This window comes from Macaca thibetana, chromosome 13 (assembly GCF_024542745.1).
Source record: "Macaca thibetana thibetana isolate TM-01 chromosome 13, ASM2454274v1, whole genome shotgun sequence".
NCBI lineage: Eukaryota > Metazoa > Chordata > Mammalia > Primates > Cercopithecidae > Macaca > Macaca thibetana.
Genome location: NC_065590.1, coordinates 67,430,779 through 67,453,394, shown reverse-complemented (window position 1 = coordinate 67,453,394; position 22,616 = coordinate 67,430,779). Strand labels below are relative to the sequence as shown.

The 22,616-nt window shown below is 36.9% G+C and overlaps 1 protein-coding gene across 6 annotated transcripts in view; it reads right to left on the bottom strand.

Annotated features, from left to right (window-relative positions):
• THUMPD2 (THUMP domain containing 2) overlaps nucleotides 1-20,038 on the bottom strand; it is a 41,009-nt gene extending 20,971 nt beyond the window's left edge. For 3 of the 6 annotated variants that reach the window (XM_050753369.1, XM_050753370.1, XM_050753373.1), the window contains exons 1-6: nucleotides 19,882-20,023; nucleotides 12,323-12,455; nucleotides 10,530-10,942; nucleotides 9,246-9,323; nucleotides 7,208-7,260; nucleotides 2,458-2,545 (exon numbers count right to left, since the gene is read on the bottom strand). In XM_050753369.1, the coding sequence (XP_050609326.1) occupies nucleotides 2,458-2,545; nucleotides 7,208-7,260; nucleotides 9,246-9,323; nucleotides 10,530-10,942; nucleotides 12,323-12,455; nucleotides 19,882-20,007 (891 nt within the window). In that variant the 5' untranslated portion in view covers nucleotides 20,008-20,023. Of the gene's footprint in view, nucleotides 1-2,457; nucleotides 2,546-7,207; nucleotides 7,261-9,245; nucleotides 9,324-9,721; nucleotides 9,834-10,529; nucleotides 10,943-12,322; nucleotides 12,456-19,881 lie in introns of those variants that run through there. The other 3 variants (XM_050753368.1, XM_050753371.1, XM_050753374.1) reach the window with 3 other exon arrangements.
• Between the last annotated feature and the right edge of the window lie 2,578 nt (nucleotides 20,039-22,616).

The following is a 22,616-nucleotide window of genomic DNA, read 5'->3' as shown; positions in this document are numbered from 1 at the left end:
GCCAAGTGATGCTCAGACCTAGAGGCAACTGGTGCTAAGAGAAGCCCAAGGCTCCGTCACAGTCCCAGAAAAAGGAACGTGTGTGATGGGACCTCCCTGCTGTGGGTTGGGTAGTGATTAGAGAACAGCAGTGGAACCCAGAGGGGAGAATCAATGGAACTAGGGAAGAGCTTGGTCTTCAGAGATCTATGGACCCAAAGAGAGGTCAGTGACTAGAGAAGTTTCCTCCAGGTATCTCAGCAGGACTGACAGATTCTCCTTACACTGCTGAGCCTGGGGTGCCAGAGATCCATTTGCCTTTTACCATTTATAGGATTCTGGCCGTTTAAAATACTTAACAGTCACATTTTAGCCCCAGCAAGCTAAAACAAAACACACGAACAAACAAAAACCAACGGCACATCTGAAAAAAAAGGAAGAGGTCCCTCAGTAGTTTTAGAGTAAATACGCAGAATAATCAGAAGACACACCTAGTAAAATAGAATTATTAATTACTGGAGGACACGGATCAATATTTGAATAAAAGAAGAGCTTTCAGAGATATTCAAATGTGACACACATACCTTTATGAAGCTAAAAAGCCATATTTTTAATATAAAAATATAAATAAAATACAGCATGTCTCTGTGACTCTTGTTGTAATTTGGAAGATAATGTTCAAGAATAACTCAAAATGCAAATATAAAGAGATGGAAATCATGTCAAAAGGGTAGGAGACTTGGAGGATAGAACCAGGAAGCTTAACACGTTCCTAATAGGAATTTCAGAAGTAGGAAAGAGAGACTAGTTTAAAGTTAAATTCGTTAAATAGTCGAGGCAATAATTAAATAATGGAAGAAAAGTGCTCAGGCCGGAGAAGTAAAAATAAATAATAATTTTTATAATTATTATATATTCCAAATAGTAATTATAGTTTTGGTATTAATAATTATAGTTATATTTATTATTATTACCAAAATGGCAGCTAATACTTAGAAACTTTCTGAATGTTAGGCACTGTTCTAATCACTTTATTAATGCTAATTCATTTAATCTTATCATGATCCCATGAGATATTACTACTCTTTTCATCTTGCAAATGAGAAACTGAGGCACAAAGATGTTAAGTATCCTGCCCAAAGCTTCCCAGCCAGTAAGTGGTGGCCAGAATCTAAGACTCACCAAGGTCTGGGCTAAATAGAAAAGACATATACATAAGCATGTTCTGGTGACATTCCTGGGCTTTAAGATTAAAGACAAACACCTTACAAGTTTCCAAAAACAAGGAATCACGTAGTTATAAATGAAAATAAAAGAAAAATCCAACTGGCATGGCCTGCTCATCTGTGCCACCAGAAGCTAAATGACAATGGAATAGCATCTACAGACCTTTGAGAGAAAAGAACTGCAATTCAGGAATCCTATACCCAGCCAAGATAGGTATACCCAGATAACAGGAAGAAATTTGAAGATACAAAGAAATTCCGACAGTATATCATTAAATACCACATTTGAGAAAAATACCTAAGATAAGACTTTACCCAAGCAACAAGTAAACCAGAGCAGAAGCCTCAAACAGGGCAAGACAAATGATTAGCAAGTAACTTGATCAAACTAGCAAAAATAAGAGAAGGAAACAAAGTGTGAGAAGTTAGGAATAGAATAAAAATAGGAAGAATATAATCAAGTCTATCTGTCACAACATTTACTGAATTCTCTCACTGAAAGACCATCAGAGTGGGGTAAAAATAGCTGTGTGTTTGTAAGAAAATATGTAAAGTTGAAAAAAAAAAGCAGTGGCAAAGAAATATTAGGCTGATGCAAACAAAAAGGAGTGAAAATATTAGTAAGACAGTGAGACTTAAATTTAAACTTAACCAAGATAAACAGGACTTAAGTAACAAAAGGCACACTTCACAATGATGTATTGACAGTCACGAACATGTATATACCAAGTCACATGGCAGCTGAATAATTCAACAACTCATAAAAATGCAAAAACTTAAAAAAATACAATATAATGAGATTTCAAAAACTTCTTTGAAAATGGAGCAGAGAAACACACGGTAAGTAAAAATAATGGAGAACATTTCTTCACTAGAAGATAAAATCATCTTACGTCCATAGAACATTTACAAAAATTGACCAAGATCTTGGTCACAGAAAAAAACTTAAAATTTAAGAATCAGAGGTTTTACAGGCCACATTTTCTAACTGTGACACAAAACATTAGAAATAATGAAATGTAGCTAACTTCTGACTCAGCCTTTTCACAGCCAAAATACTCTCAGAAGTTCAACAACATATAAAAGCATTACTGCAGCAGTTTGTAAGTATAATGGCAAAAAGAAAAGAAGTTAAATAAAAAGCGTTAAGAAAAGAAAAAGCAAGTAATACAAATATCCATCAGTAAGAGACCGTATAAGTTAATTATGAAAATAACTTTGCTATTAACAGGAAGGAAAACATTTTTCTTACCTTAATGTCAGCGAGAGATGCCATTGCCCACGCTATGGTAGATCGCAGTCCAGCTGTCTTGATGTAAGCTCTGCTGGCTAAAGGAACCCTACAAAGAAAAGAATCTGATTATATATTATTACACATTGAACAACAAGATATAAAAATGATTTATCTGTCCAAATCTGAGAATCATTTAAACATATTCATCCAACATACACTAAAGTATTCCCTAAGTTAGAGAATGTTTCAATCTTATTACAAAAATTCCTTCTCTAATGGGCACCTTGTCTACCCAGCCAGTGTGGAATTTCAGAAAGTTAAATTTTTAGACAACTGAAATTTACACTCTCATGTATTTAATGTATAAAAATGTAATTACACGAGGAAAATCTTTCTTATACTTCCCTGTCTTCCCAGAGTAGACCTTTTTTTGCTGTCTGAAGTCATGAAGGGGAATATACTATTTTGTGATATAAATGTAGTATGGGAAGTAGAACTGAAGGGATGCTAACCCTTAAAATCTATTTTCTATAAAAAAGTCCCTTTTGTAGGTCTGTTTTTTGGTTATTTGCATCTTCCCCAAAAGATGAAATGAAACATGACATTGCACTGTCTAAAATAATTTACTGGATGATGGGCCAAACCAGACATCTCCCAAATCAGTTCACTGGTCTCCAACAAGCATCGCTTCACACTTTATCCTCCACCTCATCAATGCCACCATCACATCAATGTTTCCAGATTTGATAGAAATTTTCAAAATGTCATCTATCATTTATATCTTTCCAATGCAATGAACAAGCAGAATCTCCTTGGAAATTTCAACTTTCCAGGCTTTTCTAGTTCACTTCTACAATTTGTTGGTAAGGTATGAAGACGTGATGTCAAGAACGTGTGCTGGTTTGTTTTGGGGTAGGCTTGTTCCAAAACCACCAAGAGGTCTTCTACAAACTTTACGGAAAGCCACGATGTTCTTCAAACCCTCCTTCAAGTTGTTCAACAGAATTCTAGGTATATGAATGTTAAACATTTATTTCTTTCAGAATTTTGTCTCTCATTTTTCTTTGACTTTAACTTATCCTGTTTTTGTATTTGTTGCAAGCCTCTTAAAATCTGAGAACTAAATGACATATCCCTTTAAAATAAAAGTGTAATTGTATACTTACTATTATAATGAGGAAGTTCTACATGGCAAACCCATGGGAGTTTGGCTTTTTAATAAAGTTTTTTCAAGAAATAATTCACATTGTAAACAGTACTGTATACATACATTTGGAATCAGGGATGTAAACTGGCAGGTAGAAACACTATAAAATATTTTGGCCAGTGAATTTTGCTTCTGCAGGGTAAGCTTAGCAATTATCTTGCTATAAAACACAGTTTACATTCTAGATACCAAAGCTATAATACACAGTTTACATTCTAGATGCCAAAACTATAAAACAGAGTTGCATTCTAGATACCAAAAAGGGAGATGCAGTATGGAAAACCAGCTTTGTCCATATATATGAAAAAAATGCTCTTCTAAGCAGCAGGAATTTATATGGAACCTTTCAAAGTTTCAACAACTATGTATATATTTTTGCTAATAGAAGTTTTTATGGGACATAATTCTGTCAATATTTGACAAAAGTGAATGTTCACATTTTGCTTAAACCTGGGCAAAATTATCTCATTACTTCAACAAAAGGGCCCCATTATATCAGCATAATACAATTATTCAGAAGAAGGCATGTTCAGAAATAAACTCCTAGAAAGTAAAAATAATGCTCTACTTTCACAGAATCTAGCTAACGTACACGGTTCAAAAATAAATGTGGTTTTTGATCTTCTTCTCTGCATGTGTGCATTTCTTTTTTATTCTCTTGTACACCTTGTACCACCAAGACAAAGATGTCCTAATCTATATCTATAGCCTAGACTTGTTACCTGAACCCCCCAGATCTTTATCTTCAAATATGTACTTCAACATTTTTATGTGGAAGATAAGTAGTACAAAGTCAACAGGTATAAACTGAATACACTCTCCTGGATTTCACATATTGATATGTTTCTTCATTTTCTTGTGCCCCCTTACTACCCATATATTGGGTACCATAATCTAACTCTTCAGTCTAGACTTGTCACCTGAACTCTAGATCTGTAACTTCAAATATCTACTGGGACATTTTTCACTGAATACACTGTTTTCTTTGGCTACATTTTGTATCTCAGTGACTAATACCAGTATTTACTAATTGTTCAAATCAGAAATCTGAAATTATTCTAGACCCCTTAACTACTTTTTGATTTCATGGCCTTTTTGCTACCTCCAAGAGTTTAAATCCTCTCATTCTCTCTTTTTATTTCTCTTTCATTTAAAAATATTTTTTTCTTGGTAATTTTTTTGAAATCAGAAATCTGATCACTTCACTCTTCTGCTTCAAATTCTTATTGCTTTTAGGATAAAATCCAAGCTGTTTAACACACTTACAAGGCACTTCATGGCTTATTTCTAATTTTCTACCACTTTATGTCCCATCTACACTGAAACTACCTGCCATGACCCATGTAAATCCAGCTTCCTTATACCTTGTGCCTTTGCACAGAGATTCCTTGCTGTAATATCCTTTCCTTCTCTTGTCCGCATGACATACCCTTTCTTATTGCTGTCAAGTCTCCTCTTAGGGACAATCTTTTATCTTTTTGCTCACAGGTCCTCAATTAGAGTTAGGTTCTCTTTCCTAACTCTAGTCAAGCATTTATCACAGATCTGTGCTACCACTGGATTGAATTCCTTGAAATTAATACTCATCTTTTTTGTCTTTGAACTTTGGGCGTCTAGCACAATTTTTTTGCATACAGTAAGTGTACAACTGATGCTTCAACTAAAATTAATTGAACTCATCTTACTCCAGTAAATGTCTCTGCCCACCCCTCCTACTTGCTGAACTGTTTCAAAAATAAAGTTGAAATTTATTCAATGATTACTGTATTCTAGAAACAGCAGCAAAGATTTTCATGTGGGTTATCTCATTTAATTCCAAGGATGAAGCTATAAAGTAGGTACTATTATTTTCTTGATTTTATAGCAGAGAAATATGATAATTTGTCTAAACTTGCAGAGTTATAAGAATTTGTGAAGACAGAATTCAAGTCCACAGTTCTTATCTGCTATGCTATACTGTAGTAGGTGATGCGTATAGTGTGGCGCCAGCTATAAAACAGTTAATGCTTCATGGGGCTATTGATATCCAAATGGTTTTTTTCTTTAAAGAAAGTAAAGCTCAAAATATGAACAATGTCTTTAGGAACTTGGGACAAATTTTTATGTGATCCTCTAACTTCATGGCTGCTCTCTACTTTGTTTCATCATTTCTGACTTTCTTCTGTTGTTAGGTCACCAGGTTGCAGTTTCTGATATCCACTGTCACTTCTCTTGTCCAGTGCTATGTGTTGTGCAAGTCTTCATGTCTCCCCTTTTCATGTCCCAGCAAATTGTTCTTTTTAGTCAACTCATCACTGAGACTGCTTCCTTCCTACACTGAGGTAGTCAAACTGACTAAACACAGAGCATCTATTGTAACCTCATTTTCAACCAGTGCTCACTCAAGGTCTGAGTCTGAATTTTCAGATACATTATCTTTTATTTGTAAACTTTAAGGTACATTATCAATTATTATTTGAAATGCCATGGCATGACATCTTGAATGTTTCTAGCAAGCATTAAAATAATTTTAAATAATCAAATACCTTTTAAAAACATTAAGGTTATACTAGTTAAAGAGCACAAAATTTAGCATTTTTATATATAATAATTTAAAAATGAGTTATTTTATTTGGTGGTAAGAATCTAATTAATACCACCTCAGCACTGCTAGGGGTAAGATACTCTTCCTAAATTTTTTTGTTTTCTGGAGATGGAGTCTTGCTGTCACCTAGGCTGGAGTACAGTGGTGCAATTTTGGCTCACGGCCACCTCCGCCTCCCAGGTTCAAGTGATTCTCCTGCCTCAGCCTCCTGAGTAACTGGGATTATAGGCACCCACCACCACACCCAGCTAATTTTTGTATTTTTAGTAGAGACAGGATTTCACCATGTTGGTCAGGCTGGTCTCGAACTTCTGACCTCGTGATCTGCTTGCCTCAGCCTCCCAAAGAGCTGGGATTACAGGCATGAGCCACTGTGCCTGGTATCTAAGTAAATTTTTTAGATGCTTAGGCTCACTTTTTGGGGGTCAAAATATTTTTTAAAAATTAACTACTTTATAAATTTAAAAATGCATATATTTTATATTTTGCTTGTTTTGCTAGTGTTTCCTACTTTTGTCTTGGTGACCATCAATAGTTATTATTATAATTGCTGAAATATGTCCATCTTTTAGTTTTCCCCACCCTGTCTGTCTTTAAAATTGTCATAGAATTTTAAAAAGCCAGATAGGCAAAATTGTTCAATTAAAGGCACTGGAGTAGGGCAGCCTAGAAGCATTTTAGGTGTAGTTATAGGGCTGTGAAAATCATTTAATAATAGAACTAGATATAATTTTCAGTATTAATCATGTAATCAGTAGATTACCATGACCAAATATTTCCCAGCTCTAACTGGTCAGTTCAAATTACATCCACTAAGTTCCATGAAAATATTTTATTGTCTTAAGCAAAGAATTAAAATGCTTTGCCTTTAGCCTTCTCTGTTATATCAATGCTTCATTCATGCTATAAATAAAAAACATAAATTCTGAATTTAACAATCCGTCCTATGGGACAAACTTGAAGCTTAGAATATATACCTGAACACAGGAATCCCCACCACAGAGTAAACGTCATTTAGATGTATAAAGATCTGAAAGAATAAACACAGAAGTTAGAATGGAACAAGAAACATCATTACCAAAGTACCGACAATTTGAAATTTCCATTTTAAACTTACATGACCTGTTTTAAAAAGAAACTCCAAGGCCTTATTCATCATATCTAGAAAAAAAATGTTCTATAATCTTTTTTTTTTCTTAAGCAGAAGGAAACTAAATTTTAAGTACATTTCATAGAAAAATGCTGAGGTCAATTTGTTATACAGGAGAGTCATGTTACAAAGAACTCAAAACCAACTTTCTTCCTAGAGATTCTCAGAATTATCATAACTGGACCAGACTTCAGTATTTTGCGTTAGAGAAGATTTTCTAAATCCACCCTAATTCTAACCTCAAATAGGATGCGAGGCCACACAGGGCTATCAGAGGCTGCAAATACTTTCAGGGTAACAGAAAACTTTGTTTAGGTCAAATATATGGCAGCAAGGGTCCTCTTTTCTCTATAGGTAAGTTTCTGTCTCTCTTTTTCTTTCTTCTGTTATGTCAAGAAGAGTATTTAGGTGCCCCACATTATAATTAGTAGCCAACACAAATTTTAAAAGCTAGAATCTTTCTTTTGTAGCCTGATAAGGTTTACAGAATATTTTAAATGCTGTTTTGAATCTCAAGAATATCTGGTCCCTGACAATTTCATTCCAAGATAACTTTAAATATTAGCAGCTTAATCAGAATTATTCCAAAATTGATTACTTTCATCAAGAAAAGACTTACCTGGAGTGATTCCATTTGGTCAATTTAATTACTTAACTGATACATCACAGCTAAACTTCCCAATTTTATACATTATGCATTTTAGCAAAATTATTAGAATTATTTTCTATTGACAATTTAAAGATATGACATGTTTACATATTGAATGTTATTAAGAAGAGCCTCTCCCACTATAAATGTTTTCTTATCAATTTTGCAGAAGGAAATTTGTTGAGATTTCATTCTTCTGTCAATTTTTTAGTCATAAATTTTACTACGTGTGATTTTTGTGTTTCCAATTTTGTGTTAATTATTTCTATCCATAATAGCTATTAATTGCATTAAATGGCTGATAGGAATTGAATTTGCTATATTTATTCATGAGATAATCTATGAGAAAAACAATTCTGAGACAACGAGAGACTCAGGGAGATGGGGATGAGAAAGCCACAGAGAAGAGATGATTAAGAATTGGAAAGGGGCAGGTAAGAGAAAGATACTTGTATGTCAAAACATTCTTGGGATCAAAATATTTAGTATGACAAACAATAAAAAATATATACCAGGCATTTTTTTTAAAGTGAAAAATGTCAGACAAAAGCAAATCTAAAAATAAAACAACACACAATGTTCTGATTTGTCCAGTTATTACTCCATTTAAACCTACATAACAAGTGATAAATAAATTTATGAATTAATCATGAAAATTATTGGTTATATGTCAACTTTATAAGATGGCTTTCAAAAAATAGCAAAGAATATTTTTTGTTTCCCCATACAAATAGTTGTTCCAATTAAAAACAGTGTAACCTTATTAAACCTTTAATTTTGGAAAATAAAAACACAATCCCATATCCATAACAAAGCCACTATTAACACATACTATTGAATTTTGTGCAGGACTTTTGTTGTTATCCATTTTTTAACATTAGCTAAAGTTTTTTAAATCATAGATTGTGTGTATTATAGAGACTAGAGAGAACATCGCTGTAACCTCATAATAATAAATGTTTTTTCTTCAACTGTGACCAGATAACTTCATTCCAAAAAATCTTTTCTTGGAGTTTGGATAAGATATTTTCACAGTGAAAACTGCTGGCAAAACTATCTGTACTACTGTAATACTAAAGATAAAATGGACTGCTGGATCCCTGTCGATATACTTTTTACAACTGTAAAATAAAACGGAAAGGTATGATAAGAATACAGGACACGGTCTTTAAAGAATTAGGTTACAAGTATATAAAATAAAATAAATACTCATTACCTCTAATTTTGGATTCCTCAAATCTGCTTTCCATCCAAAGTGTTTCATAATAGCAATTCCAATTACTCTTCCTACCTCCTGGAAAAGTAGCAAGTTAAAGAAAAGAATACTAAAAATGAAAATTTTAAGTTTAAATGTAAGCAAAACTAACAGAGAAGCCTATAAGAAAATCAAGTCAGGCTATCCGACAGTAATTTAGAGTTCTGATATTAAAATCGTACATGAAAGCATTTTCTATTTCAGGCAGTAAGGCTGTATTTTATCTGCCCTAGCCCCCAATACACTCCATGGCATTAACGTCTACTCATGCATAATCTCTATTCTTGTAATTTTAGGCATATGAAATAACTAGATTATGACCTGATAAATATGATCATTCTGGGTTTCAGGAAACAGATGCAAGCTGAAAGATAACTATTTCAGCTACTATAAGCCTATGTGTTTAAAAATTACCAGATTAGTATCATTAGACTCACCCTTTAGGGTCTGACTGATTTCAAGGTTGATAAAGTATTCAGACCAATGGCCTTTAACATCACTGAACTTTGTAAGGGCCAACTGATGAGGTTTGGTGATGGCCAATTTGTGGTGTTCACTCTTCTCTATATTGCTGAGACTTCACATGCATTTGCAGTCTAGGTCCTGGTGACAATCCCATGTACAGGACCTGTGCAGAGTAGCCACTGAATAAGCACAAAGCTGAACTGAAGAGAAACCCCAAAAGCTGAGGACTATGGTATCAGGATTTCCAAATACAAAGGACATCTGTAGATTTAAGGAAATTTTTAGGCACAAAGTATAAGAAAGGAATTACTTGGAATGGCATACCATTCCTCTTAAACATCTGAGGGAAAATTAAAAGGAAAATGTAGTTTTAAAGATATTTAATTCCATAAGAACTAATTGTCTGGGCCTAGTTATTCGTTCTGTGAGAGGTTTGCATCTCATTTTCAATCTAAAGAGTAAGTAATTCTTTTAAAAAAAAATGGGACCCACAGGCCAGGTGCGGTGGCTCCTGCCTGTAATCCCAGCACTTTGGGAGGCTGAGGTGGGTGGATCACTTGAGGTCAGGAGTTCAAGACCAACCTGACCAATGTGAAACCCTGTCTCTACTAAAAATACAAAAATTAGCTGGATGTGGTGGCGCACACCTGTGATCCCAGCTACTCAGGAGGCTGAGGCAAGGGAATCACCTGAACCTGGGAGGCGGAGGTTGCAGTGAGCCAGATCGTGCCACTGTATTCCAGCCTGGGCGACAGACTCCACTTTGGGATGCAAGCATACCTGTGCAGTGAAGGCCTTTCCAATAGTTCCACTGCAGCGACAAGATACTCTGAAAGTCAAGTCCTTCTGATTATGAGTATCAATTGCTTTCTCTATGTCATTCCGAAATTCTTCTTCTTGAAAGTTTTCACTTTTAGTGGTAAAATCTCTTTGCTCCAGAGTTTCTTCTTCTATTTGTTTTTCCAGCTGGCAGTCCCTATTCTCTTCTATCTTTTGCATTTGTTCTATTTTTAATTTCTTTGCAATGATGATTTCATTTTCTCCCACTTTTCTTTTTAGTTGGTTATCATCTCTCTGAGAAAGTTTTTCCTTTTTTGCATCAAGTTCAAGAAGATTTTTCCAGATTGAAATGGCATTCAACCAACTTCCTGGATCTTCATTTATAAGTCTTTGCATTTCGTTAAGTAGTTTTCCTAAATAAGAAAAATCTTGTTGGTCCTATATTGAAGCTTTAAAGACTATCTATTACAATCATCACCCCCAAATTCCATTACCTTTATTTCTTTGAATTTTTATTAAATTGCTACATGAATAACTTCACTTCCATTTGGAGTTTATATTCCATTTACCGTAAGAATATTGTGCAGAATAAAGTTAATTCTTATATTGCATATACAGCATCCACACTGTGTTAAAATTTCTATAGAATTACCATATAATAACCTAGAAAGATTATTTGTGCTATGGTAATATATGTATCTCTTCAACATATACATAGACCTAGAGTGTATATCAACCCTTAAATAATGGTGATCTTGCCTATAAAAATTAAGTTTTTATAAGAAAAGAATAAATTGAAAAACTCAGCTCAGAAACAGAGGAGCTGAATCTTGGGCCTGTTACATTTTAGCCCACACCATATTAATAAGTATATTATAGTGCGTTTCCATAAAGTAACTCACAAGCCATTCATAGCTTAGCATACTGCCAGTATGCTCAGCAAAGTTTAATCTTCTCTTGATGAACCAGGGTCATCAAGATGATCCAAAAATTACTGTAGTTCCCTAAAGATGAATGTGTGTAGAGTACTGGGAGGAATTATATTTACCCCACAGTATAATACTTTGGGATTTGCTTTAAAACAATTTTTTCTGCTTGGTCTTGATTTCTTGCCATTTGCATCTTTCTTAAAATAGTTTATTATAGGCTATAAATACATGATCTCTTATGTAATTCAAATTGAAGTTTAAGGCAGCGTTTAAACCTGCAGTGTCTGACCATGTTTTGTTGTTTTTATCAAGATCCATATGTTGTTTTAGTAGCATATTTATAAAATTTAGAGAGTGGACAAGAAATCTCTTATGCCCCCTTTACCTCTAATGCTTGATAAGCGGGCATAAGTTTATCAAAAACATTTAAGGTCCCAGAAATAAAAATATTTACTATGCAGTATTTTTCCAATTATATCACACAGTTAAAATGTACAATATGACGATTTTCACTGATTTACTATTAAAATAACGCATTTTGGATTACTGCATGTTTCTAAATCCAAATGCAACTGACCATATATATCTCTAAAGAAGGTACCTGATCATAATTCTCGAAGAAATGTGGCTTAAGACATTAAACTCTCATAAAAAAGGCAGCACACAGTTTGCAAAGAGAAGAAATATTCTACTACAATCAGGTGATAATATTCAGGAAATACAGAAAAATACACAATTAATGATCCCACACACTGTCAATGAATATTAAAGTGTAAAATGGCTACATATTAATTATCAAGCAGAAAATGTTGGAGTACAATGTGTCATGTGGGTAAAAGCAACACACATATGGATATGCCATACCTTTACTTACAGAAGAAATAAGTGGAAACTGCTTTTTAATCAGCAAAAATAATCTTTCAGCAGATTTTAATTTCTTCAACATATTCAAATCAGAACAGGTGGTGAAAAAAACCTTTCCTGAAATATATTCAACCTAGAAATAAAAAAAACAGCTTTCAATGTAGTCCAGTGTCAGTGTAAAAATGGTATTTTTTCCCTCTTAAGGTACAGCATTTAAATTAAAAATAAAAATAACCATTTCTGAAGTATCTACTATTTGTCAGGCTCTGTACTAGGAACTCTGAATAAGTACTTTCCTCCTCACCCTTATAACAACCCTCTAAGGTAGATCCTATCACCACCAAAAGTAGACAAAGGTATAATGTACTAGACAATTAGGTGTCTAGCCCAAGGTGGATATTTATTGAAGACTTACCTGTAGGCTACCAGGAAGCATAAAACATATATTCTGAATAATAGACACACACTGACATACACATTAAAACATAAGATTTATAAGACAATAACTTGAATTAAACCCAGAAGAAAACTAAAAGTTTTAACATTATAATGCATTGACAAGCTGTAAGTACACTAAGTAGAAATGAATATGAAAGCCGACATTACAAAGAGTCTTCGGAAGGAATCCTGTAAGGTTTGGGAAGAAGGATTCTAATAAAAGAACAAGGGGCAGATGCAGAAGTGGGAATGAAAACCTGGCTGAAGTAAACTGTAAGCAACATTTGCTGTATTATGCTGATTGATAGTGTCAGGTGGATGGATGATGTAGTTTAGGCCAGCCTGACAAATGGTCATGAAATTTTGAGTACCACGAATGGTAATGGTCAACCATTATAGACTTTTGATGAAAACTGTGACAGCACTGAATTAGCTGACAGAAAAAATTACTTTACAAGAGGCATAAAGGACTGAGTGTAGAATGTGATGCTAGAGGGAGAAGGAGGTTACTGAGGTAGAAATGACGAGATACTTGGCTGCAGAAACTGGATAACGAGTAGAAGCAAGACATATGCATCAAACAGAAACAGGTTTTGGAGAAAGGATGGATACGTGGCAAGAGAAGGAAAATGAAAAGAGCACTGACTCACAGGAAGCCTAATATGCTGTGACAAAGGGTGCTCAATACCAACGGAATCTTAACTCTTTTAGGGTCAACCCAACCCTTTTAAGTCCAGGATGGATGTGGGCTCTCTTGGAGCTCTCTTTTTAGCAGTGGCCAACAATTGAACAGGATGGTTCTAAATAATCTCCTAGAACTCGGACACCAGGGACTGTGGGGTTTCTTGTGTTACGGCAGCTACCATCCATGGGTACTTGAACTCCAAGGGTTTTTGCTTGTTTTGGATCTGACAAGATCTAATTAAACTCTTGGAATGGTAATTTCTGGGGTTGCTACTCCAGGCTGATGAAAGAGAATCTCTCCTGAAGAAGCCCTAGATTGGCACCAATTAAAACTCAAATAGCTTACAGCAATGCAGCTGACCAAAATAGATGGAGGAACAGACAATGACACTATGGGAGGAAGCAGGGAATGAAAAGAACATTTAGGAATCAATATATAAGGGGATAGTGAAGTAACCAAAACCAGAACTTCTGGTTTCTAGAATTTACTTCTTTCTTATTACATAGGTGACATTTCCCCAAAACTAAAGTATATACTTCAAAATGCTAAGAAACTTGAAAACAAAGTTTTAAAAAGTAAATTATCAAAAATTCATAAGTTAGCTGACGTAAGAATACAGTTGATACTAAAGCCATCGCAGAACAATTTAACTGACGAAATACTTTGCCAAGATTCTGGGGGAACAGGACTAAATACTTTACTGAAAATGTTTGGTTTTAAGTTTCAAATTCTGTAAACAAGTAAAATGATGCGCAAAGATCTAGACCAGTGACTTTAACCTAGGCAGTCAGTGATCTAGATATTATAGTTACTTAATTGTACGAAGATCTTCTTTTCTTATTCAAATATCAAGGGAAGCATTTTATCTGATCAGCTTTCTCTAACATATATATACATAAAATATATTTATATTTTAAAAATGTATATTTACATTTAAATATATATATATTTCCCCCCGGGGCCAGTGGTTTCCAAAAAGAATATGACTATGAAGTTAATTAAGAGGACCCAAAAAGTTTATTTAGAACATCAGATCATAAGAATAGTATGTTAGTGCAGTAAAATGCCAAATACATTCTCGAAACCCAAAACTGCAACATTATTCTAAGAATTATACATTCTCAAAACCAAAAGCAGCAACATTATTCTATGAATTATCATAAGGCCTACATTTCTTTTAGAATAAGCATGTTATCAGAAGTAGAGCAGGTCCTTGAATAACACTGTTTTGTTCAACATTGTTTCATCATGATATTGATAAGAAAAAATACCAATTCCCAGCCAGGGCTACTGTCCAGGTGAACCATGTCTGCATGGGTTTTCCCTGAGTACCCCAGTTTCCTCTGACATCTCAGAGTGTGCCTGTTATGTCACTGGTATGTTTACATGGTCCCAGTGCAAGTAAATGTGTGGGCGTGTGAGTGCGCTGGGGAATGGGATGGCATCCTATGCAGGGCTGGTTCCCACCTTGTCCCCTGAGCTGCCAGGATAGGCCCTGGCCAGTGACAACCATGGAATAACTGAACTGGAATAGATGGATAAATAATTATCCTACTTGTTTTTATCAATCTTTCTTAAATGTATGTATAGCTTACATTTATTTCAATGTTTAATATTAGAAGAGTTATTTCAGCATTTACTATTAGAAGTGTTCTAAATAACCTCTTTATTTAGAAGTCTGTGAAATTTTTGCGACTGGAAATATACTGTAGGAACTCTTGTTTATTTCAATTAGCCTATGGTAAAAATGATTTAATTATACATCCTTTTGCTTGAAGTCAAAGTTTCCAGGAACCTACTGATGACATTAAATGAAGACTTACTGTAGTTTAATAAATTGTAAAATAGTACTAACTGTGAGAATCAAATAATCCTATCTGTGAATGCACTTAAACAGTTCACTCTTTGTGAAGATAGGTATTATATCTTAAAACAGTAGGGAGAATTAATTTTAGTGCTTATGATTTCAAGAACTGCTGAAGCTACTAATTCTCTTTTTCTTTAGTTTATTTCTTGTAACTATTCATATTTAATTACAACACTCAGGGAGAAACAAGGCACTTGGAATATTTTGTTCTCAAGTTTCTCACCTGAAAATTTATTTATATATACAATCTAGTTTTTTCTATCTAGAATTAAATCATAACCAAGTGTCTAAAAACACCTGGTTTTATGTATAACACTTCCGAAGATGAAATAACAGCCTTTATTAAGTAATAACAGCTCTATTTTCTACTAGATTATCTAAACATTATTTTTCCTTTCTTTTAAAATTCATGGATTCAAATTTAACACCAAGATTAAAAGTTTAAATCTAGGGTGAAAGTGGTAGCTCACGCCTATAATTCCAGTGCTTTGGGAGGCCCAAGTGGGAGGACTGCTTGAGCCCAGGAGTTTGAGACCAGCCTGGACAACACAGTGAGACCCTGTCTGTACAAAAAGTAAATGAGTTGGGCATGGTGGCATGTGCTTGTAGTCCAAGAGGCTACTTGGAAGGGTAAGGTGGGAGGATTGCTTGAGCTGGGGAAATAAGGTTGCAGTGATCTGTGATCACGCCACTGTTCTTTAGCCTGAGTGATAGAGCCTGATCCTGTGATAATTTTTTTAAAAAAGTCTAAATCTACGCAAAAACATATCATGATATAGGGAGGTACCAAAGGTCTCCTAATTCTACAGAGGCCAGTTTCAGAACTAATTTGAAAGTGCTAAGTGAGGGGTTAATGTGGTGTTTGAGTTTGTTTTGGTTTATTTTAGAAGAAGGAATTCAAAAATATGTTTCACTTAATTTGTAAAAAGGACATTCAGCTGGGCATGGTAGCTAATGCCTGTAATCCCAGCACTTTGGGAGGCCAAGGTGGGCGGATCACTTGAAGTCCGGAGTTCAAGACCAGCCTGGCCAATACGTTTAGTAGAAACCCTGTCTCTACTAAAGATACAAAAATTAGCTAGGCACCTGTAATCCCAGCTACTTGGGAGGCTGAGGCAGGAGAATTGCTTGAATCTGGGAGGTGGAGGTTGCAGTGAGCCAAGATCACGCCACTGCACTCCAGCCTGGGTGACAGAGTAAGACTGTCAAAAAAAAAAAAAAAAAAAAAAAAAAGAGGCATTCAATTTAAAGTGAATGCAGAGAATCTTTAAGGCAACCTTATGCAATTATTCCATTAAATGAAAATAACTATGAAATAATCTGACTTTCTGCTTAACTCGACCCCACTACCCTCGACTGTGATGACACCATTAAAAAAACAAAAATTTACGTGGCCTATTCAGGACCTGTGTTAATAGTGTTTGATATGTGAGTTTACAAAGACCAATGAATCAACTGACAGGACTTTTCTGGTTCACTGACATTAGAGACATCTCTACAACATTCAATTTTATCTTAAAATAACTGTTCCTACTATTAGTCTTACAATAAATAGCAGTACTTAATACATTAAACATCATTATAAAGTAAAGCTTAATTTTTCTCAATATATTAATTTCTTCAAAGTAGTCTAAGTGATCCGTGTTTGTAGATACGTAATTAAATATTTAACATCATCCAGGGACTTATGAAGAAATTTGCCATACAACCAGAAGGGAGAAAAAACATCAAACTTGAATCTGACCAAGTTCTAGATACAACTTACAGGATTTCAACTTGTAGGAAATACAGAGGATAGAGGAACATGTTAAACTACACCATGCAGACTCAGCATACTATTTTTTTTCTTTTTTTTTTTTTTGAGATGGAGTCTTGCTCTGTTGCCCAGGCTGGACTGCAGTGGCGTGATCTTGGCTCACTGCAACCTCCGCCTCCAGGGTTCAAGCAATTCTCCTGCCTCAGCCTCTTGAATAGCCGGGACTACAGGTGTGCACCACCACACCTGGCTAACTTTTTGTATTTTTAGTAGAGACGGGGTTTCACCATGTTGGCCAGGCTGGTCTTGAACTCCTGACCTCAGGTAATCTGCCCACCTTGGCCTCCCAAAGTGCTGGGATTACAGGCGTGAGTCACCGCACCAGGCTAGATTCAGCATACTATTTTGTTTACTTTTGTGTATTTCTGAAATTCTCCATGATAGAAAGCTAAAAAGAATACACAGGAAATTTTCCACTGCAAGCTGTGTGTTGGAGTTACCTGGGAGGGCAGCATGTTTTCATGTTAAAATGGTATCACCTGGGCTTACCAGCCGCTCTGTTAAAAGAAAACCTTTTGGGGCTGGCACCCAGAAATACTCATTTTCAACTAGCTTCCCCAGTGATTCTTATGTTCATCAAAATTGGAAAAACACTGATTAAAATGAGGTGATTATTTTCTTAAACAATCATTCTTGTATTAATCTGTTTTGTAAATTTAGATTTTAGAATATTAACTTCCTTGATGTGATCCAAAGTTTCTAACACTCTCTTGTCACTAAAAGAATGTTTTAAGTATTACTATACAACTCATGTATGGGAACTAAAATTTATTGAGCACCAACTATTTGCTAGGCATCATGCTACCTGTGCTATCTTTGTTTCAGTGATTACATTAATCCTTTAAAGTAGCTATCATCTCTATTTTACATTCAAGACAATTGAGGCTCAGAAATTTGAGTAATTTGCCCAAAGTTACATATCTACTACAGAAATATGTAAGATCTGCACACAGGTCTTTTGATTCTAAAGCCCATACATACTCTACCACGGTGTTACAGAAATAAACTACATCCAATGTTCCAGGGCAGATTCCCACGGTAACTTAGCCTAGTGGTAAAGCACACAAGCTTTAAAACTAGAAAGGCTGCAGATACAAGTCCCAATCTTCTCTTTTTTTGTAAAATATGGAGGTAAAAGTCTATTACATAGGAGTCTTTTGAGGATTAAATCATAACATGCACATAACTTGTCTAACATTTTAAGTGCTTAATAAATGTTAGTTGTCATCACTGTTATTTCAGGATCGCCTTAACTTTGAGAGTTCACTTTGTATCAGAGCAACTGAGGTGGAATTTCAGAGATTATTTGTTCAGATCCCATTTCCGGACCTATCTATCCTTCAAACATACAAGAGCAGAATATGGAAATTCCCAAATCTACTGGCATTTAATTACTCTCACTGTCACAAAGTTTTCCCTATAGGTAATTGAATTTTCTTCCTGGTAATAAAGTTTTCCCAATTTCATTTGTCTTTAGAGAAGATGGAGAACAAGCAGAGAGTCTTTCGTTTTTCTAATAAACCTACATATTCAACTGGGCCAAGCCATCTCTCTTTCACACCAAGCACTCTAAGTCAGCGTTTGAAAAAACAAACCAGCGCAGCCCTATGTCATGGGCCTGGTTTGAACGTGATTATATACTCATGCTTGATTTCCCAGCTCAGGTTTGAATCCCATCTTTGCGATTTTCTAGTTGCATGATTTGAATAAATTATTGGACTTACCTGTGCTTCATTTTTCTCATCTGTTAAATGTGGAACACCTACCTTATAGGGCTGTTGTGAAAAGTATGCAAATAAATGTAGGGTAAAGATCTAAGAACACATGCCTGACACATATTAAATGTTCAATAAATGTCAGTAGTTACTATATATTGTTGCTTTTTTAGATTAGCTACATTCAATACTCTATTAAATTCTGTGACCCAAAACACCGGTGGCAGGCAGTCTAATAAAACTGACATAATTCTTCATGACTCCAACTCTTCACTGCAGAAACTCCTTTTGTGGGCTTCCCACACTGTAGAAGCTGCCAGGGTGGAGGGGTTAATTTCATTTAGCAAGCTCTCCTTTTCTAAGAGCACACCACTCACACTGTCCCATGTACCCCCCCCCATCAAGATACCTTTTCTATTATACCTTCATCCTCTACTTTCAAGAAACCAGTTTTCAACGTTCTAAAACCTAAACCAATGCTTAAAAACTTTGTTCATTTCACGGAAATCAACAACAGATAACCATGAGGACCGCAAGAGTATATTGTTTTTCTGGCTGCTATTTACTGCGCGTTTAAAGTGTACTTTGCATACGCTATGTCATTTAATCCTCACAACAATCCTATGAAGTAAAATACTATCACTGTCAAGAAACTAACAAAAAGTCAGGTAACTGAACTTGGAGATCATCTTTGCATTTAAAGAACGAAGGGTTCTAACTCTGACAAGCCAGATTCTAATTACAGGCACTACTAAGTACTTTAAAGAATGCAGGAAATAACTTGCCTCAACACCTCTCTTAAAAACTTGAGCCCTGAGAAATGAGGAACTGGATTTGCTATGCAAGGAAAGAAAGGAATGGTGGCTTCCCTCGGCCATAGCGGAAGCGCCTGCCAGTCAACCTCGGGGGGCGGCGACCGTCGGGTGGAACGAGAGGGGCGCCGGCGTCGCTTTCCCGCGTGCACGACTGGCCTCGGGTGGGCAACGGGGCAGGGGCAGGGCCGCCCACCTTCCCAGGCGCGCAGCGAGGCCCACTCACCTCCGTGGCCGCCAGCCGCGCCCGCACCTCGCGCATCAGGAACGGCTCCAGGCCGCGACCCGCGGTGCAGAAGAATCGGGCGCCGGCCTCAGTTCCGGACCCCGGCTCTCCACGCACCTCCGACATGGCGGCTGGGGCGCGCCCCCGCGGCTTCAGGTCACGTGGCCTCGGGCGCGCGCGGCTCGCTCCCGGAGGCGGCGCTCAGGGGCGGGTGGTGCCAAAGGCGGGGTGGGGAGGGAGAGCCCGGGAGGGTCGTATCAGCCCGCCGTGGCCCCTATGGGTCTTCCTGGTTGACCATATGTCCCCTCCTTCATTAGGCGCACCGAAATGGGTTAGAATCATAGGTGGAAGGGCTAGAATGGATAATTCAGTCCTGTTGCCTTATTTTGTAGATTGAGGAAATTAATGCCCAGAGAGGTCAAGAGACAGCGAGTTAGCAGCACAGCTGAGGCTGGAGCCTAGATTTCTCCCTATGTAACATAATGCCTTTTCTGTTCCTCCCAACTCCGTCCTCTTCCTGTCCTTCATTCCTCTCTTCCACTCTTCTCATAGAAGGAGCCCTGGTCTGTTTTCACAAAGAATTGGGCCAAACCTGTGAATCTCCAGGACGGAGAGCAGAAGTTCCTGTTCTCTAACAAATGTCTGCGTTCTGAAACAGCTCATTTCTTGCACTGCTTATTAACCATCCAACCATGGATGAATGAATGTGCCATCTAGTTTTGGGCACCTGATTTGAATGGTTCTCCTAACAGTATTTGAGGGCCTTTTTCTAAACTCTGAATTTTAAAATGGAAATGAAAATATTACTTGGGAAGCATAGATAAAATCCATGTTACAAGATAAACAGCGTGAAATTAGCTCCATAGCTGTGCATTGAGTCAGTTATACAGAAATGATAAATGCATGTCTGTCTCTGACAAGGGGCTCTCCTGTGCTTCAGAATGGGATGCTAAGGTGAAGAACTGATACTCCCTCACCTCCCCCGACACTCCCACCCCCCGCACCCACCCCCAACTCATGCTCTACTGGGCCCTACAGTAAAAATTCTTCATGGAGTCACATCACATGAGCTTTTCCAAGGTTCAATCTTAGGACTTCTCAGATGCTTCTTTTTAGTTTTTATTTTTTGAGACAGGTCTCCCTCTGTCGCCCAGGCTGGAGTGCAGTGACGTGATCTTGGCTCATTGCAACCTCCACCTCCTGAGCTCAAGCGATCCTCCCACCTCAGCCTCTCCAGTAGGTGGGACCACAGGCGAGCCCCATCACACCGGGCTAATTTTTGTGTTTTTTGTAGAGACGGGGTTTCACCATGTTGGCCAGGCTGGTCTCGAACTCCTGAGCTTAAGCGATCCACCTGCCTCGGCCTCCCAAAGTGCTGGGATTACAAGCACCTGGCCCTCACACACTACCGTTTTGATGAATTCTTTTCTTGCCTTCAGACGTATGTTCTCCTTTTCTGGGCTACTGCCGTAGCTCATTCCAACTTCTGTATACTTTGGGGTTCTGTCAAGTCTGTCTGGGGAGGACAGGAACCCTCTTTAGTTCTCTCTACATTCTGTGCCCAAGATGTTAAGTATGCAGATAGGATGCATTCCATTCAGTTCAACAAATACTGAACACCTACTCTCTGCCAGTTACCACCCTGTCTTGAGGATTCAAAGATGGGTAAGCAAGGGTTTGGACTTCAAGGGCTTAGAGGATGGTGAAGTTGAATGACTTACTGAGGACATACCCAGGAAGATATGACGGCACTGACAAAGAGGAGGCAGAGAGGGCTTCCTGGACAAAATCGTTCTTGAGTCCAGCATTGAACGATATGTAAGAGGGAGAAGCAGCAGATGAAAATGTCTGAGACAGTGTGTGGGGGGTGGGGAACAGGAAGGCCACGATAGCGGTTAGGTGTTATTAGAGCATAAAGTATATGAGTAGAGTTGATAGAGATGTGGTAGAGCCGTGGGTGGGGGCCCAGTTATGTCAGTACAACCAAAGGCAGTTGAAAAAATAAAATGACCTATTTAGCCCAGCTCCAACCAGCAGTGTGCTCACCTGGGTGAAACCACAGCTGAGCTGAGGCTGCAGTCTTGCAGAGCCAATCAATCTTCCCCTTACATTCCGCTCTTTCTTCTGATGACTTTTCCCCTCCAGGAGCCTTTGGTTAGCAAGGTCAGGGGCTACTCTTGTTTCAGATGTGGGGGTCATGTGCATTTGTTCCTTTTGAACTGTGCTGCAGCACGTCAGCTGTACCAATGCCCTTCACAAAATGCTTGCGATGTGATGGAATAGGGGGAGTTCTGCCTCTTTAGGAAGAAATTAATTCACTTTCTGCTAAGAGAGTTGCCTGGAATTCTCTCCCCCATTACTCAGATACTCTTTTCTCCATCATCTCTTATCATTTAAAAAAGTATCTTCTGAAAACTATGGATCCCTGTAGACAAATTTAGCATATCCAGCTGTAATTTGCTGTTTGAATATTACATATTTCAACATGTAGGAAATTGGAAGTCGGCAGGAACAATTTTAGAATGGACAGACTTTTAAGTGGAGGTGTTTTAAGAATTTAGGACAAGACTATTTGCTTCGAGATAGCTCCCTATTTTGGTGCCATTGACAATTCTTTTATTCTTAAAGGTGTATGATGTATATTCTTATATATTAAAATGAAAGTGCTATAGATTGTGAAATCCTTGAGGGTGGGGTGACTTTATCTGGGCATCTGTAGCGAGAACACTGGCTTG